Genomic DNA, 17,046 nt, shown 5'->3' on the forward strand with positions numbered 1-17,046 from the left:
TAACCAGAGAAAACAGTTTGCAAGAAAGTAGAGAAAGCAAGTTTGATTTTATAAGACAACTCACAGAAAGACCACTTGTGAAGTTGTGTTGAAAAGACTTCTGTGGCTGCGCCTTGGTTCTCTGTGCAGAAGTCTTAGCAGAGAGTATTGATGTCTGCCATGGATTTGGAAGGCAGTGCATCTGGCATGTATGTACTATCCATGCATCAAGAGAGCAAATGTCATATTAAGGACCACATCAGGGGAGAAAAATATTATGTTACCTATTTTCTGATCAAAGACTGATGCACAGGACTGTATAGGCTGAAAATAACCCTCTTACACCCCACTCTCATATCCTTCTTCTATCCCTTCACTTCCACCATGATCTCCTATCTCAAGCAATTTGGAAGGGTCCCATGAAGAGCAAAATGAGGTCCTTTTGGGCCCTGTGGTCTTAGACCCAAGTTTAGAGACATCCCATGGGTGGAGACCCTGAGGACTGCCTGCCTCTTGCCATGGTCCAGCTCGACAGATCTTTTTCTTCTTTCACCTTTCAGGGGCTCCTCAAATCCAAAGAGTGATGACCATGATGATCAGAGACCATGAAGTTCTTTTCCCGAAGTCCAAGGATGTACCCCTCTCACCCCCTGCTCAGAAAAATGACCCTAAGAAACCTCCAGTAGCTCGAAGTTCTGTGGGCTGGGATGCCACTGAAGACCCTCCAATTTCTAGGGCAGATAGCTTCAGTAACACGGTAAGGTGCAGAGAAAATTCTTCCTTCCCTCTGACTCTTCCTTTAGTCCAAGTCATTCCATGTAAGAGTTGGTCTAGGGTGGCAGTTTGGGCAGTTTTAGATACGCCATGACAGTGGGCACAGATGGTACAGACCCATTTGAATGTATCTTGGAAGTCTGGCCTCTTTCAAAATCCAGTCTCTGTTGGCATCCTAGAGGTGGGTCAGTGACATGTGTGCCAGTCTCCTAATGACTGAGCAACGGGAATCCGTAATAAAGCTCACTGTAAAAGGGAAGTCTTTCCAAATACAGTCCAGGGAAGGTCAATAGGGGAAATTATATATCACATTATAAGCATTTTAGCAAGAGTTGTTGAAAATTCCGGGTGAAAGTCCAGAGAGAACTGGTTTCCGCTAACCCATGAAACGTGATTTCTTTCTCAGAGTATGTGATGTGTTCATGTAATATTTCTCATTCCCTGATAAGCTGTCTCAGCAATGTCACCCCTCCTTTGTACTGAAGGGTTGGGGCTCACGTTCCCAATGTCAAAAAACTCTGCAGCCTCTGAAATGTAGACTTGTTGAGGCCAATAATATACAAAACTCAAATATTTTTATATATTTATAGAGACAAATATTTAAAAAAAAAAAACATGAACTTCATGTAGCAGCTTAATTCTTTATGTGTAACCAAGAGTAGAATTTAACATTTCTGGTTGACCGGTAATGTAAGTTGTCTATAGTACTATTAATCCTGAGGACAATTAGGAAAGTCTTGAAAAAAAAAGAAAAAAAAAAAGTCTTGAAGAAAAGGTAGGTAGTGGTAGTGGTTTTGTTTTTTCTTAGGTGACGTCTGTTCACAATGCATTTTACCAACACTCTCAAATTAAATTAATATTTAGAAATGTTCATTCTTCATATAATGAAATCTTATTAGTGGCCCTTGAGGGTGGATGTCATTATGCTTATTTGACAGGTTTCTGCTATTTATTGTAACAGTGTGGGCAGCTATGGGCAGGCACTGTGCTGGGAAACTTAAGAAGGTCACCTCTGGGGTTCTCACCATAACTCTGTAGGGTAGCATTTGTCACCCACATGTTATCTTTCAGGAGCAGAGTTCAGGGAGATTGACCAGCTGGCCTAAGGTAGCAGCAGGATGCTAGGAGGTTACAGAATGGGATTTAGCTCTAGTTCTCACCTCAAGGCCTGGGTGCTTCTGACTCCAGGAGGGGTTGTGGAAGCAAGTGTTTTGCTAGCGTGGTTAGAAGGAGAGCTTGAGCCTTGATTTTCTGATTTTAGGGCTCATTCTTTTTTTGTTTTTCTTCCTTTTTTTCATGTTTTAACTTAATTTAAAAATACACATGCACATATCAAAAAAAATCCAAAAGAGAAAAAGACATACATTGAAAAATCCTGCTCCCTCTGCTATCTCCATCTGTCACCTGCCTTTATTAGTTTCTTACTTATCCTCCCAGTGTTCTTTTATGCAAATATAAACAGATGTGAATGTAAATTATTTACTTCTTTTTTTAATGCAAATAGGATATTCTCTTGTTCTTTCTCTACACACACATATGCACACACTACTCCTTATCTTGCATTTTTCCATTTAAGAGTGTGTCCTGAAGACCTTTTAGGTCAATACATGGACAGGCCTCTCATCTGACCAGGTTGTTTTCATTCCTTTGTACCGCAAGCAAGGCTGCAATGAATAACCTTGACCATGCTTCATTTTATACACAGGTAGATATATTTCTGGGATAAATTCCCAGAATTGGGATTCTGGGGTATCTGAGTTTGGTAAGTAGGTTTGTGTATAGTTTTTATTAAAATCGTCAAACAGAGGTTGTGCCATTTTGTACTTCCACCAACAATGCACAAAAGGACCTGTTTCCTTACAGTTTCACTAGCAAAATGTGTTTTCAAATTTGGGGCAGTGTCTTATCAGATAGGTGAAAATTGATATTTCACCTTTTTTTTTTCTTGTTTAAAGAGAGAGTGAGTGAGCACATGAGTGTCTATGCAAGAGGAGGTGGGGGGACAGAGGGAGAAGGAAAGAAAATCTTAAGCTGGGTTGGAGCCCAAGGCAGAGCTCAATCTCATGACCCTGAGATCATGACCTCAGCTGAAATCAAGATTGTGACACTTAACCAACTGAGCCACCCAGTTGCCCTGATAATTCAATGATTTTAATTTCGATTTGGGTTTCTTTGTTAGTGAGAGAAGCTGAACATCTTTTCTTATGTGTAAGGGCTTGTTGCATTTTTCTTTTCCTCTATGAACTGTTTGATCTTATCCTTTGTCCATATTTTTGTTGGTTGTTGGTCCTTTTCTTCTCAATTTTTATGAACTTTGTCTAGCAGAGAGTAACTTGTTGTCTGTGATATGTTTGCAAATATTTTTGCTAGTTTGTCATTACTTTTTTGATTTTATATATGGCGTTTTCCTTGTTTTATGTTTGTTCTTTTTAATTTGAGGGGTCCTGGACACCCATGTAGGTTGAAATTGTCAGACTTATATTTTATGGCTTTTGGATTTTTGAGTTCTAGTTAGAAAGGCCTCCTTATCCTAAAACTATGAAAGAATCCTCGTGTAAGACTCTCTTACCACGAATAACAATTGATTTCTAGAGCATGAGCTAGTTCCCTTCACGTGTAATGTCCTTTTGAAAAACACTAAGCAGATCATCAATAATGTGATGAATTAAGAGATGGTCTACTAATTAAGAGTTTCATGGGTGTGCAGTCAGAAGATCCTTGCGTTCAAGTTGCTAATCCTTATCTTGGGAATGTGATACACACGGGGAAAACCCATGTGACATCCATGGCCATTTCCTTCTAGACCAGCAACTCGGATGCCACTAGCCCCACTGGACAACAGCCGAGCGATGGGTGTCTGGAAGAGAGCAGTAAAGCCCCCAGGGAAAAGCTAGGAGATTGGAAGCTGCAGTCACGAAAAAGGACTCAGACGCTCCCTAATCGGAAATGCTTCTTGACGTCAGCGTTTCAAGGTGCCAACAGCGGCAAAGTGGAGATCTTTAAAAATGAGTTCTGGTCACCTTCAGACGTAAAGGCAGGGGAAGGGCACAGGAGAACGCTGTCTCAAGGTGTGCCTCACTATCCCGACGCCCAGCGGACTTCCACCTACGATAACGTCCCCACCCTGCCGGGGCCCACCGGGGAGGAGGCAGCCGCGGCCTCTTCCCCTGCTTGTGACTCCAAGAGAGAAACTCTTGCCAGCCCCAGCTCTGAAACTGGGCCTGAGAAAAAGAACTCTGGCGAGGAGGAACTTGAATCCTTGCAGACGGTGGTCCAGAAGCTGCGAAAGGAAATAGAAACACAGAAGCAAAAGTACGAGGAACAGATCGAAAAGTAAGTCACTTGCGGAGGGGCCTTGGGCAGCCACTGGGCTTCCACCTGCGGAAGCAACGGGGATGGTTCTCCTCTGCCAAAGAAATGATATTTAAAAACCTCAAGTTTAGAGAAAACGTTAATCTACAGCAGTTGGGCTTAATTAAGGAGAGGGGTAAAGGGAATGCTGAGATGACTACATTGGTGAAAGCTCTCAGTTTTAGGTTAAATTCATGAAAAGTTAAGTATGCAGCTTACACAGCCTAAGCAACTATTTTCAAATCCTGGTTCTTTAAGGATTGACATGCTCTAAAAACTAAGAGGAACTTTAGGGTCTTTTTTTTTAATATATATTAACGTGATTCATCCATTCTGAAAATATTTATTGAGTACCTCCCGTACTGTTTATTGGGCACCCCCCGGGCCTGCTGCTGGGGAGTAGCTCTGAACAAAGCAGACAGGTCCCTGTGCTTATAGTGCTTTCCGTCTATCAGGAAGAGACAGGCAATATATATATATATAAGTAATTAAAATATATGCTGTCAGAGGGCGGAACATGCTATGGAGAAAAATAAAGCAGGGCAGGAGGCTGGAAGGCTCAAGAAGGGGGTTCCTGTGTTAAATAGGCTGGTGCACAGCCCCAATTTGCTCTCATGGGGAGATAAGCTATTTTCTCGAAATCTTTTTCACACCACCGGCTTTTCCTGAGCGTAAAGCTCAATCCAGCTTCGCCGGGATTAACCCACATCGTGATGTCGTGAAATGTGGACTAGTGGGGTATTCGAGTTACAGGTACCTTTCCAGTCTGCTAAGGCTCCGGCCGTGGAAGGCAGACGTCCGGGAGCCCCCATTCTTTGCCCTCTACGTAGGAGGTTTCCCGCCTAAAAGCAAAGCGTAGATCCTTTGTCTAAGAACCTGAGATCCGTCCTCTGGGGGATGCGACGGGCGCGCGCGTGCCGTCTTGTCCGTGACAGAGGCAGCCCCAGGGAAGTGTCCCCCGCCCCCCGCGCTCTCGAGTGGCTGCCGTTAGCAGGGTCGGGAGACCCCCAGCTGCCACGGAGGGGCCGCTCCTCCTGAGGGGAACCGAGGCCCCTGAACTCACCCCCCGGAGGGGTCCTCCCTCCTCAGCTGGGAGGATGGTTACCAGTCCGTAGTGTCCGCTCCGAGCTTCGTGGTTCAGACGCCTTCTCGTGCAATCTGCACAGCAATGCTGTAAGACGGATAATACCCCCGTTTTACAGAAGAGATGGGGGCTTGGGAAGAGTAGAGAAGATTCCTCGGGGGAACCCATCGGATCCTCGGTAGGGCTGGGATCTGGACCTGGCCCCGTCAGGCTCCCGGGCCCACCCAGGTTCTCTCTCTGCAGCATCAGTGGTCAAAACCCCGCAGCATCCCCTCGGTTGAGGTTTCTCCCAGAGCAAGAGGGAAGCAGGTGCAAACTTGGAGGAGAGCCCTGGGCAGGGACCGGCGGGGTAGGCAGGGCTCGAAAGAGGGGCCCTTACGTGGCCCCTGAAGAGAGAGGCCAGGCTGGGTTCAAACGGGGGCTCAGGTTTCTATGAGGAATAGGCTAGTCGGGGGCAGGGAGACCTTGCAGGGAGGCAACATCTCCCAGAAGGAAATTCTGGAGCAAATGTCCCATCATGCGGTCCCCCCGCCCCCCGTCCTGAGATTGCCTTCCCTGGGCGTCAAAATGGCATTGCCCCCGCTCCTGGGCGGTGGCCGAATGCAGCTTGGCAGGGCGGGGCAGAGCCGGGGCCAGCCCGGGACCCGCCCGGAGCAGACTCCGGGTGACCGCGGGCCCTTCTCCGGATTGCCCGCCCCCAGGGGCCTCGGGAGAGGAGGTCTGGTTCCGCCGTGGAGGCCGGCGGAGTGAGCCAAGGTGTGGGAACTCGGGGTGCGCTGGGAAGTCTGGGGCGCGGGCCGTCGGCAGGCCGTTGGGCAGGACCCGCGAGGGGCTGCAGGGAAAGCCCGTCGTGTCGGGTGCTTCCCTACCTGGTGGAAGATGCAGACCATAGAACAAGGAGAAACCCGACGGCATAAGACACGGGCGTTAGCTGGCAAAGGGGACTTGGCGCACCTGGGGCCGCAGGTGGGCTGGGAGGTTGGCACCTGGGGGAGGCGCCCGGATGACAGGGACGGCTGGATAAGGGACTCGTGGGGGAGTAGGACGAGGCTGGGGGGGGGGGTCTGGAGGCCCCGTTCTCTCACTCTCTTATGTCTTCCCTCGCAGCCTCGAGAAGGAAAACTACGATGTGTGGGCCAAGGTGGTGAGGCTCAACGAGGAGCTGGAGAAGGAGAAGAAGAAGTTTGCGGCCCTGGAGATCAGCCTCCGCAACGTGGAACGCTCCCGGGAGGACGTGGAGAGGAGGAACAAGGCCCTGGAGGAGGAAGTCAAGGAGTTCGTCAAATCCATGAAAGAGCCCAAGGCCGACGCGTGAGGGGCCCACGGGAGCCGAGGGGAGGCCCCCCCAGCGCGCCGCCTCCTGACTGAGAAGCAAACGACTCCCCAGGGAGTCGGGAGGAGACATTTGCGGGGACACGTCCCATTTCCCAGGAAAATTAATCAGTGGAATTTACAGGAAGGTGAGGGTGAGCAGGGACGCGGGGACATCGGTGACCCCCTGCCGCTCTGTTCAGAAGGCCCTTGTCACCCAGCGGGGTCTCAGGAGGGTGAGACGGAACCTCCCACGGCGGAGGCCAGGGCCGGGGGAGGCATCGGGGCAGGCCCTCTCCCAGGGCCGACGCCGCGGGCTGCACGGAGGCGTTAGCTCGTTATTTTTTGTTTTTGTTTTTGTTTTTTTGCTTTGGGGGAACAATACATCCAGGCACGTGGCCTCGCGGGGCCCTTGAGACGCCGGGCGGAGACGATCTTTCGATCTTTCGCGATCTTTCGCCCTCTTGCGCTCACCTGGTGAGCTGTGGTCTGGGCCGCTGCACCTGCTGACCAGAGCCCGCTCCGCCAGCCCCTCCTGGATGCCTACCCTGGGGGCTGGAAACCCAAACGTATTATTAGACTGAGACAAAAACGAGCAATAAACTTTGTATTTATGAAGGCAAAATCGATGAGAGAAGTATATTCAAACAAACAAACAAACAAACAAACAAAAAAGGCAGGTGTGTCGGGAGCCCCTGCGGGGCGGTGGGCCCAGAACGGCGCTTTCCCACCACGGTGTTGGGCTCCCTTCTAGGCTCGCTGTGGCTTTTAGAGAAGAATAGTCACGGTAATGGGGTTTTTTTATTCTGTTTCATCACAATGAAAGTGCTTTGGCTCTTGAAGGGGACCAGACACAGGAGGGAGTAGCTGCGGGGGGTTCCTGGCCACCCCACCGGAGGACGCCCCCGCAGGCAGCCTCGCGGGCTGGTGAGGCCCGTCGCCCTGGTTAGGCGCTCTCCAGGCTCTGCGGACCTGCGCCCCAGCGGTAGAAAACACCGGAGCAGAGGCGTCCCAGCGGTCCCTCCACCAGGAACCCCATACGCGCTGCGGCGTCGCTCTCTCAGGCACACACAGCGCAGACGAGGAGCAGCAACGGCCCCAGACACACGTGCACGTTCTCGAGGTGCCTTCCACCGGGAGGCCACCAGTGGAAGCAGGTGTCCCAGCAGGTGTCGCCTGGGCTCCTTAGGCGCCTGTCCCCCCATCACGGCCATGCACGGACTCGGACCCCGCAAGCAGGTGGCCGCGCCACGGGGCTGAGATCTGCGGTCTCCATGTGAGGGGGGGTGGGGGGGCTTCCCTGCGCGGGTTTCCGCCCTCACTCCTTTTTCTGCTTTCGTTTTCTCACTCCTTCTCCTCTTTGTTTTCTCCGCCCCGTTGTCCTCCCCCTGCCTGTGGCCGTGGCGCCGCCCCCACGGAGCAAAGGGTGCAGACGGGGGCACAAACCTGATGCTCAAACCCTTCCTACCCCCGTGTCGACAGAATCAGGATTTGGGGGGTGGTGGAGCCTAAGAACTTCTTTCTTTAAAAAAAAAAACTTCCAGTTATTTCCAATATGCAAACAGAATTGTTACACATGGTTGCAAAACTGCTGAGTTTGGCTCAACTCGTGACTAGTGATGATATTAAATCTTCCTACGCCTTTTTTCTTTTTTTTAAGATTTTATTTATCTGAGAGAAAGATCGTGCGTGAGCGGCGGAGCGGGGTGGGGGGGTGAGGGGCAGCGGGAGAGGCAAGGGCCGACCGCCTGCTGAGCAGGGCTGGAGCCCAGGACCTGAGGTCATGACCTGAGCTGAGGGCGGACGTTCAGCCGACCGAGTCACCCAGGCATCTCTCCGCACTTTTTAAAAGACTTTATCACCTGCTCCTTTTGTTCTGTCCCCAGTCAACACAATCCTCTGAGCTCCCCACTTAGGGTTTATCATGTGTTCGCTCACTTAGGATAACAGGCGCTTAAGACCTAGAAGATGGATCTACGTTGTAGACCCATTTTTCACATGGGGAAGACTGAGCCCAAAGACGTTACTGGAAAAAATTAGGATAGTAGTAGTTTGGTCATGAATAAGTTCGAGGAGACGGAGACGTCTGTCATCTACGGAACACTGCGACTCCGCTTCGGCGGTGGCTCTCCACGCGGGAGAGGGCGGCACCTGGGCCTTGAGTCAAAGTCTGGGACGCAGCGCTGGTTGAAAGCACCCTCCTCTCCAAGTCACGGTGGCAGAGGAAGGCGGTCTACGCGGTGGGCCCGGAGCACCCGGGGTGCGCTGTGCCTGGAGGCAGCCCGCTGGCTCTGCCCGTCGGGGACATACCGCTGTTGTGTTCGTCCCCAATTCCAGGCAGGCAGCTGCTGGGTGACACCGTGGGGGGGCATGTGGGGGGACCCGTGGGGGGGCGCTTGGGGGGGCAGGGAGTGTGGGATGTCATCAAGGGACAGTGCGGTGTGGCCACAGCTCCCCAGAGAGCCCAGGGCATGTGGGGCGAGGTCAGGGCAGGTGGCCTGGGATCCGGGGTCAGGGGGGCAGGACTGAAAGTAGCCTGAAATCGGCGGCCTGACGGCTGGTGGGGGCTGGTGAAGGGACTTCCCTGTGGGCCTGCTCCTGGTGACTCCCCGTGGTGACCCCCACAGTGACCCCCGCGGTGACACCCCCTGCGGTGACCCCTGCAGTGACCAACCCCGTGGTGACCCCCAACGGTGAGCCCCTGTGGTGATGCCCCCACGGTGACACCCCCCACGGTGACCTCTGTGGTGACCTACCCTGTGGTGACCCCCTGCAGTGACTGCTCCCACGGTGACCCCCCATGCGGTGACCCCCGCCGTGACCGCCCCCACAGTGACACCCTGCGGTGACTGCCCCCATGGTGACCACCCCCACAGTGACCTCCCTCACAGTGACCCCATGGTGACCAACCCCGTGGTGACCCCCTGCAGTGACTGTCCCCATGGTGACCCCTCTTGGTGACCGCCCCATAGTGACTGCCCCCCATGATGACCCCCAGTGGTGACCACCCCATGGTGACACACCCCCCCAAAGACACCCCCCCACGGTGACTGACCCTGCGGTGACCGTCCACTCCAGCGCTGCTGGGATGCTCCTCGCAGGCACTGTCATTAAGCCTGAGACTCTAGGGCAGCCCGGGTGGCCCAGTGGTTGAGCGTCTGCCTTCAGCCCAGGGCATGACCCTGGGGTCCTGGGATCAAGTCCCACATCGGGCTCCCCACAGGGAGCCTGCTTCTCCCTCTGCCTGGGTCTCTGCCTCTCTCTATGTCTCTCATGAAAAAATAAATAAAATCTTTAAAAAAAAAACAAAACAAAAACCTAAGACTCCAGCTGAAGCGCAACGCCACCCATTTCTGGGATGCGGGGACGGAAGCTTCTGGGGAGCGGGGCCCCTCTGCCGCCCGTCAGGTCATGCAGCCCCACCTTCCTGTGGGCTCCCCTGCCACCAGGCAGCTACCTCTACGTGGTGATGAATGAAAATAACCCCCCAAGGACTTTTTGAAGATTGTTTTAAAGAACACTGGTGCGAGCCCAGGCAAGAACCACTAGGCACTGTGGCTGCGTGGAGGTGGCGAGGTACAATAGTCGGAGGCACCCCAGCTGCCCACCCGCCCGCCCGGGTCCTCACGGCTGCTGCAGGCCCGCCCGCAGTGGGTTCAGGATCCCAGGATGTGCGCTCCAGACCTGAAAGCTCCCCGGGGGGACGACCCTGAGTCCTTTAAGAGAGAGGAGAAGAACCTCCTCCTGTTCCACGTAGGAACTTTGGGGCCTCCCCGTGAGCGGGGTAGTGTTGGCGGCAGGAGGTGGGGACACAACCCTCCATCCTTCCCTCACCTTCAGATGTGTCCTAAGGTAAATACGGGCTCTGCTCTGTGGGTGTTTGCAGTCTCCAAGGGCCCATCCTGAAGAGGCTTTGTGGCTTCTGAGTACAAGGCCCCGGAGTGTCTTCAGCGTGTTGCACGGAGTCTGATTGTTTGCAAAACACTCGCGGGAGATCCGCGAGCAGAGCAAGTGTCCGAACGGGACTCCTCGGCAGCCGGGGCCCATCTAGCGATGCACTGGCTTGGACTCGCCCCCTGCTTCTTGCATTATTTTCATTACTGATTTTCAGCGCAGATTCAAAATGCTCATTTCCCTTCAGAGTCACTCCTTCCTGGCTGTGAGGGAGGCCGGCGGTCGGCCCGGGGAAAGAGCTGGGTGAGCTCCGGGCTGGGGAGACATCAGACGCACCCGTGGGACCTTGAGCTTGATCTCCAGGAAGCAGGTGGTCTCAAGATCAAGCGCTGGGTCTGTTTTAAGGCTGGACGTGACCTTCAGTGGAAAACCAACCCCGATCGGAAAAAGCCGACACCGGGCTCCGCCGTGCTGAGCTCCCTGACCTGCTGAACTGCTGGTTATTTATTAATGCAAGACGGGACCCAGCGCTCCAGCTACGACCCTCCCCGGGATCTCTTCCGTTGGATTTCGCCGATGCCAGTGGCGGTCAGGGAGGCGCACATCGATGGCGTGGCTCGCTACCCACGCTACTGCCAGTCACTCCTGCACGCGTCCTTCTCGCTCTTCCGAGAGTATGGGGATCTATCTCGCAAAGAAGTCGAGGGTTGCCGGAGCCATACAACACTTGGGAATCGCACAGCTTCCGGCAGCGGCCCTGCCAGTCTTGAGAAAGCCGATCTCCACGCAGCGACAACCCGGACAGCTGTGCTGCTAGCGATGCCTCTACTTACCCCAAGGAAGCTGCACCCAAGATACAGCAAACTGTCGCAACGCTGGGTCTTCCTCCTGCCGTTGAGCGTTTTGCAAGAACTACCTTTGACCAAGGACATTGAAGAAATACACCTGTTGCTTTCTAGTCCCTTCGTGTTCACGTGTTCACCGACCTGGAAGCTTTTCAAAACCTGTTCCTTGGTGTTTCTAGGGAGGCTTCACTGTGTAGACAGCGCTCATGGGGTCGTTGGCCGTCGGTGATTACACTCCGTCTGCAGCCTTTCTCCTCTCCCCAGGTGAATGACGCGAGGGTCAGCCCTCGCGATTTAAATTCTTATTTTTATTTTTCATTAATTCCTACAATTTAAATGCACGTGTAAGATTCAAAGCAACAGTTGCCACGATAGCAGTCACAGCCACGTGCGCTGGGGCCTGGATATGGCCCGCCGGACTGTTGAAAGTGCCCTATTTGCATTAGCTGAGCTCGTCCTAACAAATCTCCCACGGCCAGAGAGCAGGGTCCCCTTTCCACAGCGAAGTGATCTGCTTCTGCTTCTGCTCCCGCCTTTGACCGTGGCTCTGCAGATCGCCTCCCGTTAGGAGGAAAACATTTTCCCTGACAGTCTCTAGGGTTAGAGACGGAGCTGGGGCAGGTGTAGGGCAATGCTAACACTTCAGAAGATCTCCAGTAATCGGATGACACGCTCACCTGACAAATTGGCTTTTGACAAATGAGTCCGCTGTCGCGTATTAATGGCCACGCCGGCCAAGTGGACACAGATTTGCTAGAAAGCAGAGAGGCGTGAGGAGGGAGGTCGCGGAGCAAGGAAGTTCACAGCGGCCGGGGGGAGTTGCACGAAGCCGACGAGGCCAGGCTGAGGCCTCGTGCTGGAGCCCTGCGCTGAGGGTCCGGCCAGGGCTTGGGGGCGGGGGGCAATGATTCGAGACCCCAAAGACAGGGTCAGGAGGCAGAGGGGACTCGCCGTTTGGTGCTGGGAGTGAGCACCTCCTGCCTCTGCTGCACCAGCCCCAGGCGCACAGCCAGGTGAGCCCACTCCACCCTCCGAGCTGTGCACCCCGACAGCTCCCCAGGGAACGGGGGCCGCTTCCTGCACAAGGACTCACAGCCGACTCCCTCAAGGCCGCACCAGCCTGGGTGGGCAGTGTTCAGCCCAGCCCGGGAGCCACCGGCTGCAGGGGGTTGCTCCGATGGAGGGCCAGGGCGGCACATGGGGCCGCGAGGACGGGGGCGGACCGCACCCCATTACAAGGCTGGGTAACAACTCAGGGATGTGGGATAAGAGGACTCCTGGGCCTCGAGAGATTTTCCCAGAAGTCCATCTTAAGATGCCTCTTTGTTATTATTATTTTTTTAATTTTTATTTTTACTATTATTATTATTACTTCTGGCAGATGGGAAGCCCTTTTTGGGGATGAAAGAGTCAATATCAGAAAGATTCAGTGACGGAGAGAACAAGGAGGCTGCAAGTTCCCGTGTAACATGACTTCCTTGGCTCCTCGAGGTGGGTGGTTCTGCTGAGGTTTAAATAGGAGTTTCCTCCCCAGGGAAGTGCTACAAGGCTGTGATTATTTATCTCAAGGTAGACTAAACATCCTTTTTTAAAAACATTTTGTTTATTTATTCATGAGACACAGAGAGAGAGGTGGAGACCCAGGCAGAGGGAGAAGCAGGCTCCCTACAGGAGCCCAAGGCAGGGCTCGATCCCGGGACCCCGGGGTCACGGCCTGAGCCGAAGGCAGAGGCCCAGCCGCTGACCCCCCCCCCCCCCCCAGAGTCCTGGGCGCTTCATGAACATCACAGTCACAGCCCCGCCCTACAGGCCTTGGCCTGCCAGCAGCGAGGGACCCGAGCTCCCCACCACACAGGACGACCATGAGGACCGAGCAGGGTGGTGGATGTGGACACGGGCGAACTAGTGGCCCAAGTGTGGGGTGCACCGCAGCTCACGACCTCAGGTTGAGGAAATCTCCATCAGCAGGTGCTGTGCCCCACACGCCCACTGGCACGCCGGCTCCCGCAGTAGGGCTGCCACCAGGCCCTGCCATCCCAGTGACGCAGAGGTCGTCGCCAGCTCTCCGAGTCCCCGGGGCTCAAGGACGGGCACCCAGGCAGCGAGGGCATGTGGGCCTCCTGTTGCAGCTGGCAAGACAGGCTGCTGTCCCACGTGTGGCAATAAGGTCCTATTGGATTAGGTCCAAGACCCGTGTGACCTGCTTTCACCTTGGTCACCTACAGTCCTGTGAGATACTGGGGGTTGGGCTCCCGTGTAGGAGGGGGAGCCAGGCCCAGTTCAGCCCCTCATACCTAACAGTGTTAAGGCCTCATCCTTAGATCCCCAGCCAAGAGGGACCCCGGTCTTTCAGAATCCCTTCTGAAAGGGAGATTTTAATATCAGTACACATTTTAATATCTTACTAGAAGCCATGGGGGTTTTGCTGCATCTTGTTTTAAACTATCGCAGGAGATCAATAGGGTCAGAACTCTAAAATCCCGCTGTTCCATGGGTACCGTGAAAGGTCACTGCATGGCGGTCAGGAAACCCGGCCTTACATGATGATAAATCCCATTTTTCTTAGATTATTTATTATTTAGATTTTCTTAGATTTTTCTTTGATTATTTGTCAAGCTTATTATTATTTATTAAGATTATTATTAATATTAATATTCTTAGGTGCTATTATGTTTATTTTTAGATTTCTTAGATTATTTTTAAGCTTATTAATAATATTAATCCATTAATATTCTTAGATATTATTTTCTTAGATTTTATTTATTATTTATTGTTATTTTATTATTTAGATTTTCTTAGATTTTTTCTTAGATTATTTATCAAGCTTATTATTAATATTTATTAAGATTATTATTAATATTAATTTATTAATATGCTTAGATGCTATTTTGTTTATTATTCAGATTTCTTAGATTATTTATTAAGCTTATTAATAATATTCATTCATTAATATTCTTAAATATTATTTTCTTAGATTTTATTTACTATTTATTATTATTTTATTTATTATTTAGATTTTCTTAGATTTTTCTTAGATTATTTATTTATTTATTTTTAATTTTTATTTATTTATGATAGTCACAGAGAGAGAGAGAGAGACAGAGACATAGGCAGAGGGAGAAGCAGGCTCCATGCAGGGAGCCCGACGTGGGATTCGATCCAGGGTCTCCAGGATCACGCCCTGGGCCAAAGGCAGGGGCCAAACCGCTGCGCCACCGAGGGATCCCTCTTAGATTATTTATTAAGCTATAATTAGGATTGGTGTTTCTGTTCCTAAGCTGTAGTGAGGCAGTCTCCGGCTTGACCGATGAACCCTGGATACGGAACCTGCTCCGGCCCAGTCTTCCCTGCAGCGGGCTCGTGGGGCTATGCCAGACGATAGCGCTTCCTTATTGCTACAAAGGTTTGGGTCCGAACCACAGTTCGATCCCCCGGTGACCTGGGCTGGACCTCCTGGCAGCACCAGGCCCTCGAGCTGGACTTGCCGCCTGCGCTCTGGGAAGGCTGAGCGGCCTCCTCGGCCCCTCCTGCTCCCTACCCCTCCCAGTCTCACCACCCTGGCCTGAGATAAAGCAGACCTAGGAAGAAGCATCAACAAGGAAAGCAAGGGAGGGAGGTATTTCTCTTAATTCCTGAGTGGGGCTTTTCTGAGCTTCTCATTGCAGACCCTCCTCCCGCCGCCAGCAGCCCCACCCATCTCCCTGCTGGTGGGAGGCACCGGTAGCCCAGTTGCGCATTTGTGTGTCTGTGTATTTGTGTGTGTAAACTGCACATCTTGATTCCAAAAGGTCCTCAGAGAAAGGAGGGAAGAGGGGAGGCGAGGAGGTGGTGGTGGGGATGAGGCGATTCATTAGGCTTTGCTCCTAGTAGCGGAGGCCTTGGGGCTCAGCAGTCAGGAAGCGTCCATAAAGGCCTGGAGACAGCCATTGCTCCCCGAAGGTCCCCAGAAAGCTGCCAGCACTGGGGGGATTTGTCCCCGTAAAAGGGAAGATGGTATTTTTTAATGTTTCCTGCTGAACGTCAGCCTGGGGTTCAACTCCGTGTGAGCGAGGGAGGAACGGGGCAAGGGGACCAATGTTGGAGGCCCTCTGCTGCCACCAGTGGGAGCTCTAGATTCACGCCTCTCCATCCACCCAAGGTCGGGCTAGACCTCGGGGTGAGATGTTTGGGTGGGCCTGGGCGGGGCTGAGGGGCTGAGAGGCTGAGGTCACCCACCCCCTGCAGTGTCATCTTCTGGGACCCTTACTTCACATGACTAGTTTGGTAAGACAGTTGTGGGGCCTTCCTCTACTTACACGCTGTGAATTTAAAAACTGTAGTTCCGGGGGGCTCAGCGGTTTAGCACGGCCTTCAGCCCAGGGCAGGATCCTGGAGACCCGGGATCGAGTCCTGCATCGGGGTTCCTGCATGGAGCCTTCTTCTCCCTCTGCCTGTGTCTCTGCCTCCCTCTCTCTCTGTGTCTCTCGTGAATAAATAAATAAAATCTTTAAAAAAATAAAATAATAAAAACTGTAGTTCAGGGGCGCCTGGGTGGCTCCGTCGGTGAAGCGTCTGCCTTCAGCTCAGGTCATGATCCCAGAGTCCTGGATTCAAGCCCTTGCTCAGCGAGGAGCCTGCTTCTCCCTCTCCCTCTACTGCTCCCCTTGCTGTGATCTCTCTCTCTAATGAATAAATCCTTTTAAAAATAAAAAAGAAATAAAAACTACAATTCTGGAGATGAGAGCCAGGGTCCAGTGTACAGAGGCCTAAGATGCCAGATAGCCTGCTTCCAGGTTATAAGTTTTTGTCTGTCCGACACCTGGACAAAAAGCATCCATCCTAAGAGACTCAGACACGCACCCTGGCCCGACCTGTAGGATTTATAGCAAAAGCCTTGTGGAAATAAAGTGATTTTTCTTGGAGAGCCCCTTCTGAATATCTCCCCTGAGAACCAGGTAAGTATGGGCATCCTTGACTCCACCGGATGCATCTCATTAAGGTTGATGTTGTTATTTTTAATTCCCCAGTTGTAGACATACTAGTTTTCTTCTCCGTCCAAGTCATTGTTTAGGAAGGACGGTGCTGAACACAACTCTAGGTTTGCAGCTGCCAGAGGAAGCACCTGCTGCGAACCGTATGAGGACAGATCCTTCCCTGAGGCCTGAGAGCGAGGCCCAGGCAGGGACAGGCTGGTTTCACTCCCCTGCACGCGCTTTGTGAGAGTGCCTTTTTTGGTAAGATTCTTTGATTCATGTCGGTCTCATCCACTAACCTCTAAGAATCACGGGGACAGACCGTGTCCACCAGCGTGGTGCTTGGGACCCAGTGATGGGGAGAGTTCCCGGCACCTGGAAACCAATCCGATGGGAAGTTCCCACACTGTGTGCTGAGGCACCCCGGCCCCGGAGCTGCAGCACACCCACAGGGCACCACGGTGTTTCATCTTTCTGAAGGAAACACAGCGACGCTCAACATCCGCGGGACCCAGAGCCGACTACCAGCTGCAGATAGCGCACAGCTTCAGCTTTGGATCATCCGCATCCCTTTCAATGACATCAGATCTTTTGAAGTTCAGCTTTTGAGGGCGGCTGTGACAAAATGCACGGGTTGCACGAGACCGATGTGGAACAGGGGACAAGAGTGGCGGGTCCACGGCTATGCCAAGGTTTGGGAAAGCACGCAATGCCCGAGAAGAGCACCGCCTGCTAGTAATTGTGGTGATTTGTTTGTTTATTTATTTATGAGAAACAAAGAAAGAGAAAGAGAGACACAGGCTGCGGGAGAAGCAGGCTCCCTGCGGGGACCCCGACGTGGGCCTCAATTCCGGGA

The 17,046-nt window shown here is 52.4% G+C and overlaps 1 protein-coding gene across 5 annotated transcripts in view; it reads left to right on the plus strand.

Moving 5' to 3' along the window:
- ARHGAP25 (Rho GTPase activating protein 25) overlaps positions 1-8,144 on the plus strand; it is a 90,608-nt gene extending 82,464 nt beyond the window's left edge. For all 5 annotated transcript variants that reach the window (XM_077915696.1, XM_077915695.1, XM_077915698.1 and 2 more), the window contains 3 exons: positions 540-736; positions 3,557-4,086; positions 6,296-8,144. In XM_077915696.1, the coding sequence (XP_077771822.1) occupies positions 540-736; positions 3,557-4,086; positions 6,296-6,503 (935 nt within the window). In that variant the 3' untranslated portion in view covers positions 6,504-8,144. The remainder of the gene's footprint in view (positions 1-539; positions 737-3,556; positions 4,087-6,295) is intronic.
- The last annotated feature ends 8,902 nt before the right edge of the window (positions 8,145-17,046 follow it).

The sequence above is a fragment of the Canis aureus genome, chromosome 11 (genome assembly GCF_053574225.1).
Source record: "Canis aureus isolate CA01 chromosome 11, VMU_Caureus_v.1.0, whole genome shotgun sequence".
Lineage (NCBI taxonomy): Eukaryota > Metazoa > Chordata > Mammalia > Carnivora > Canidae > Canis > Canis aureus.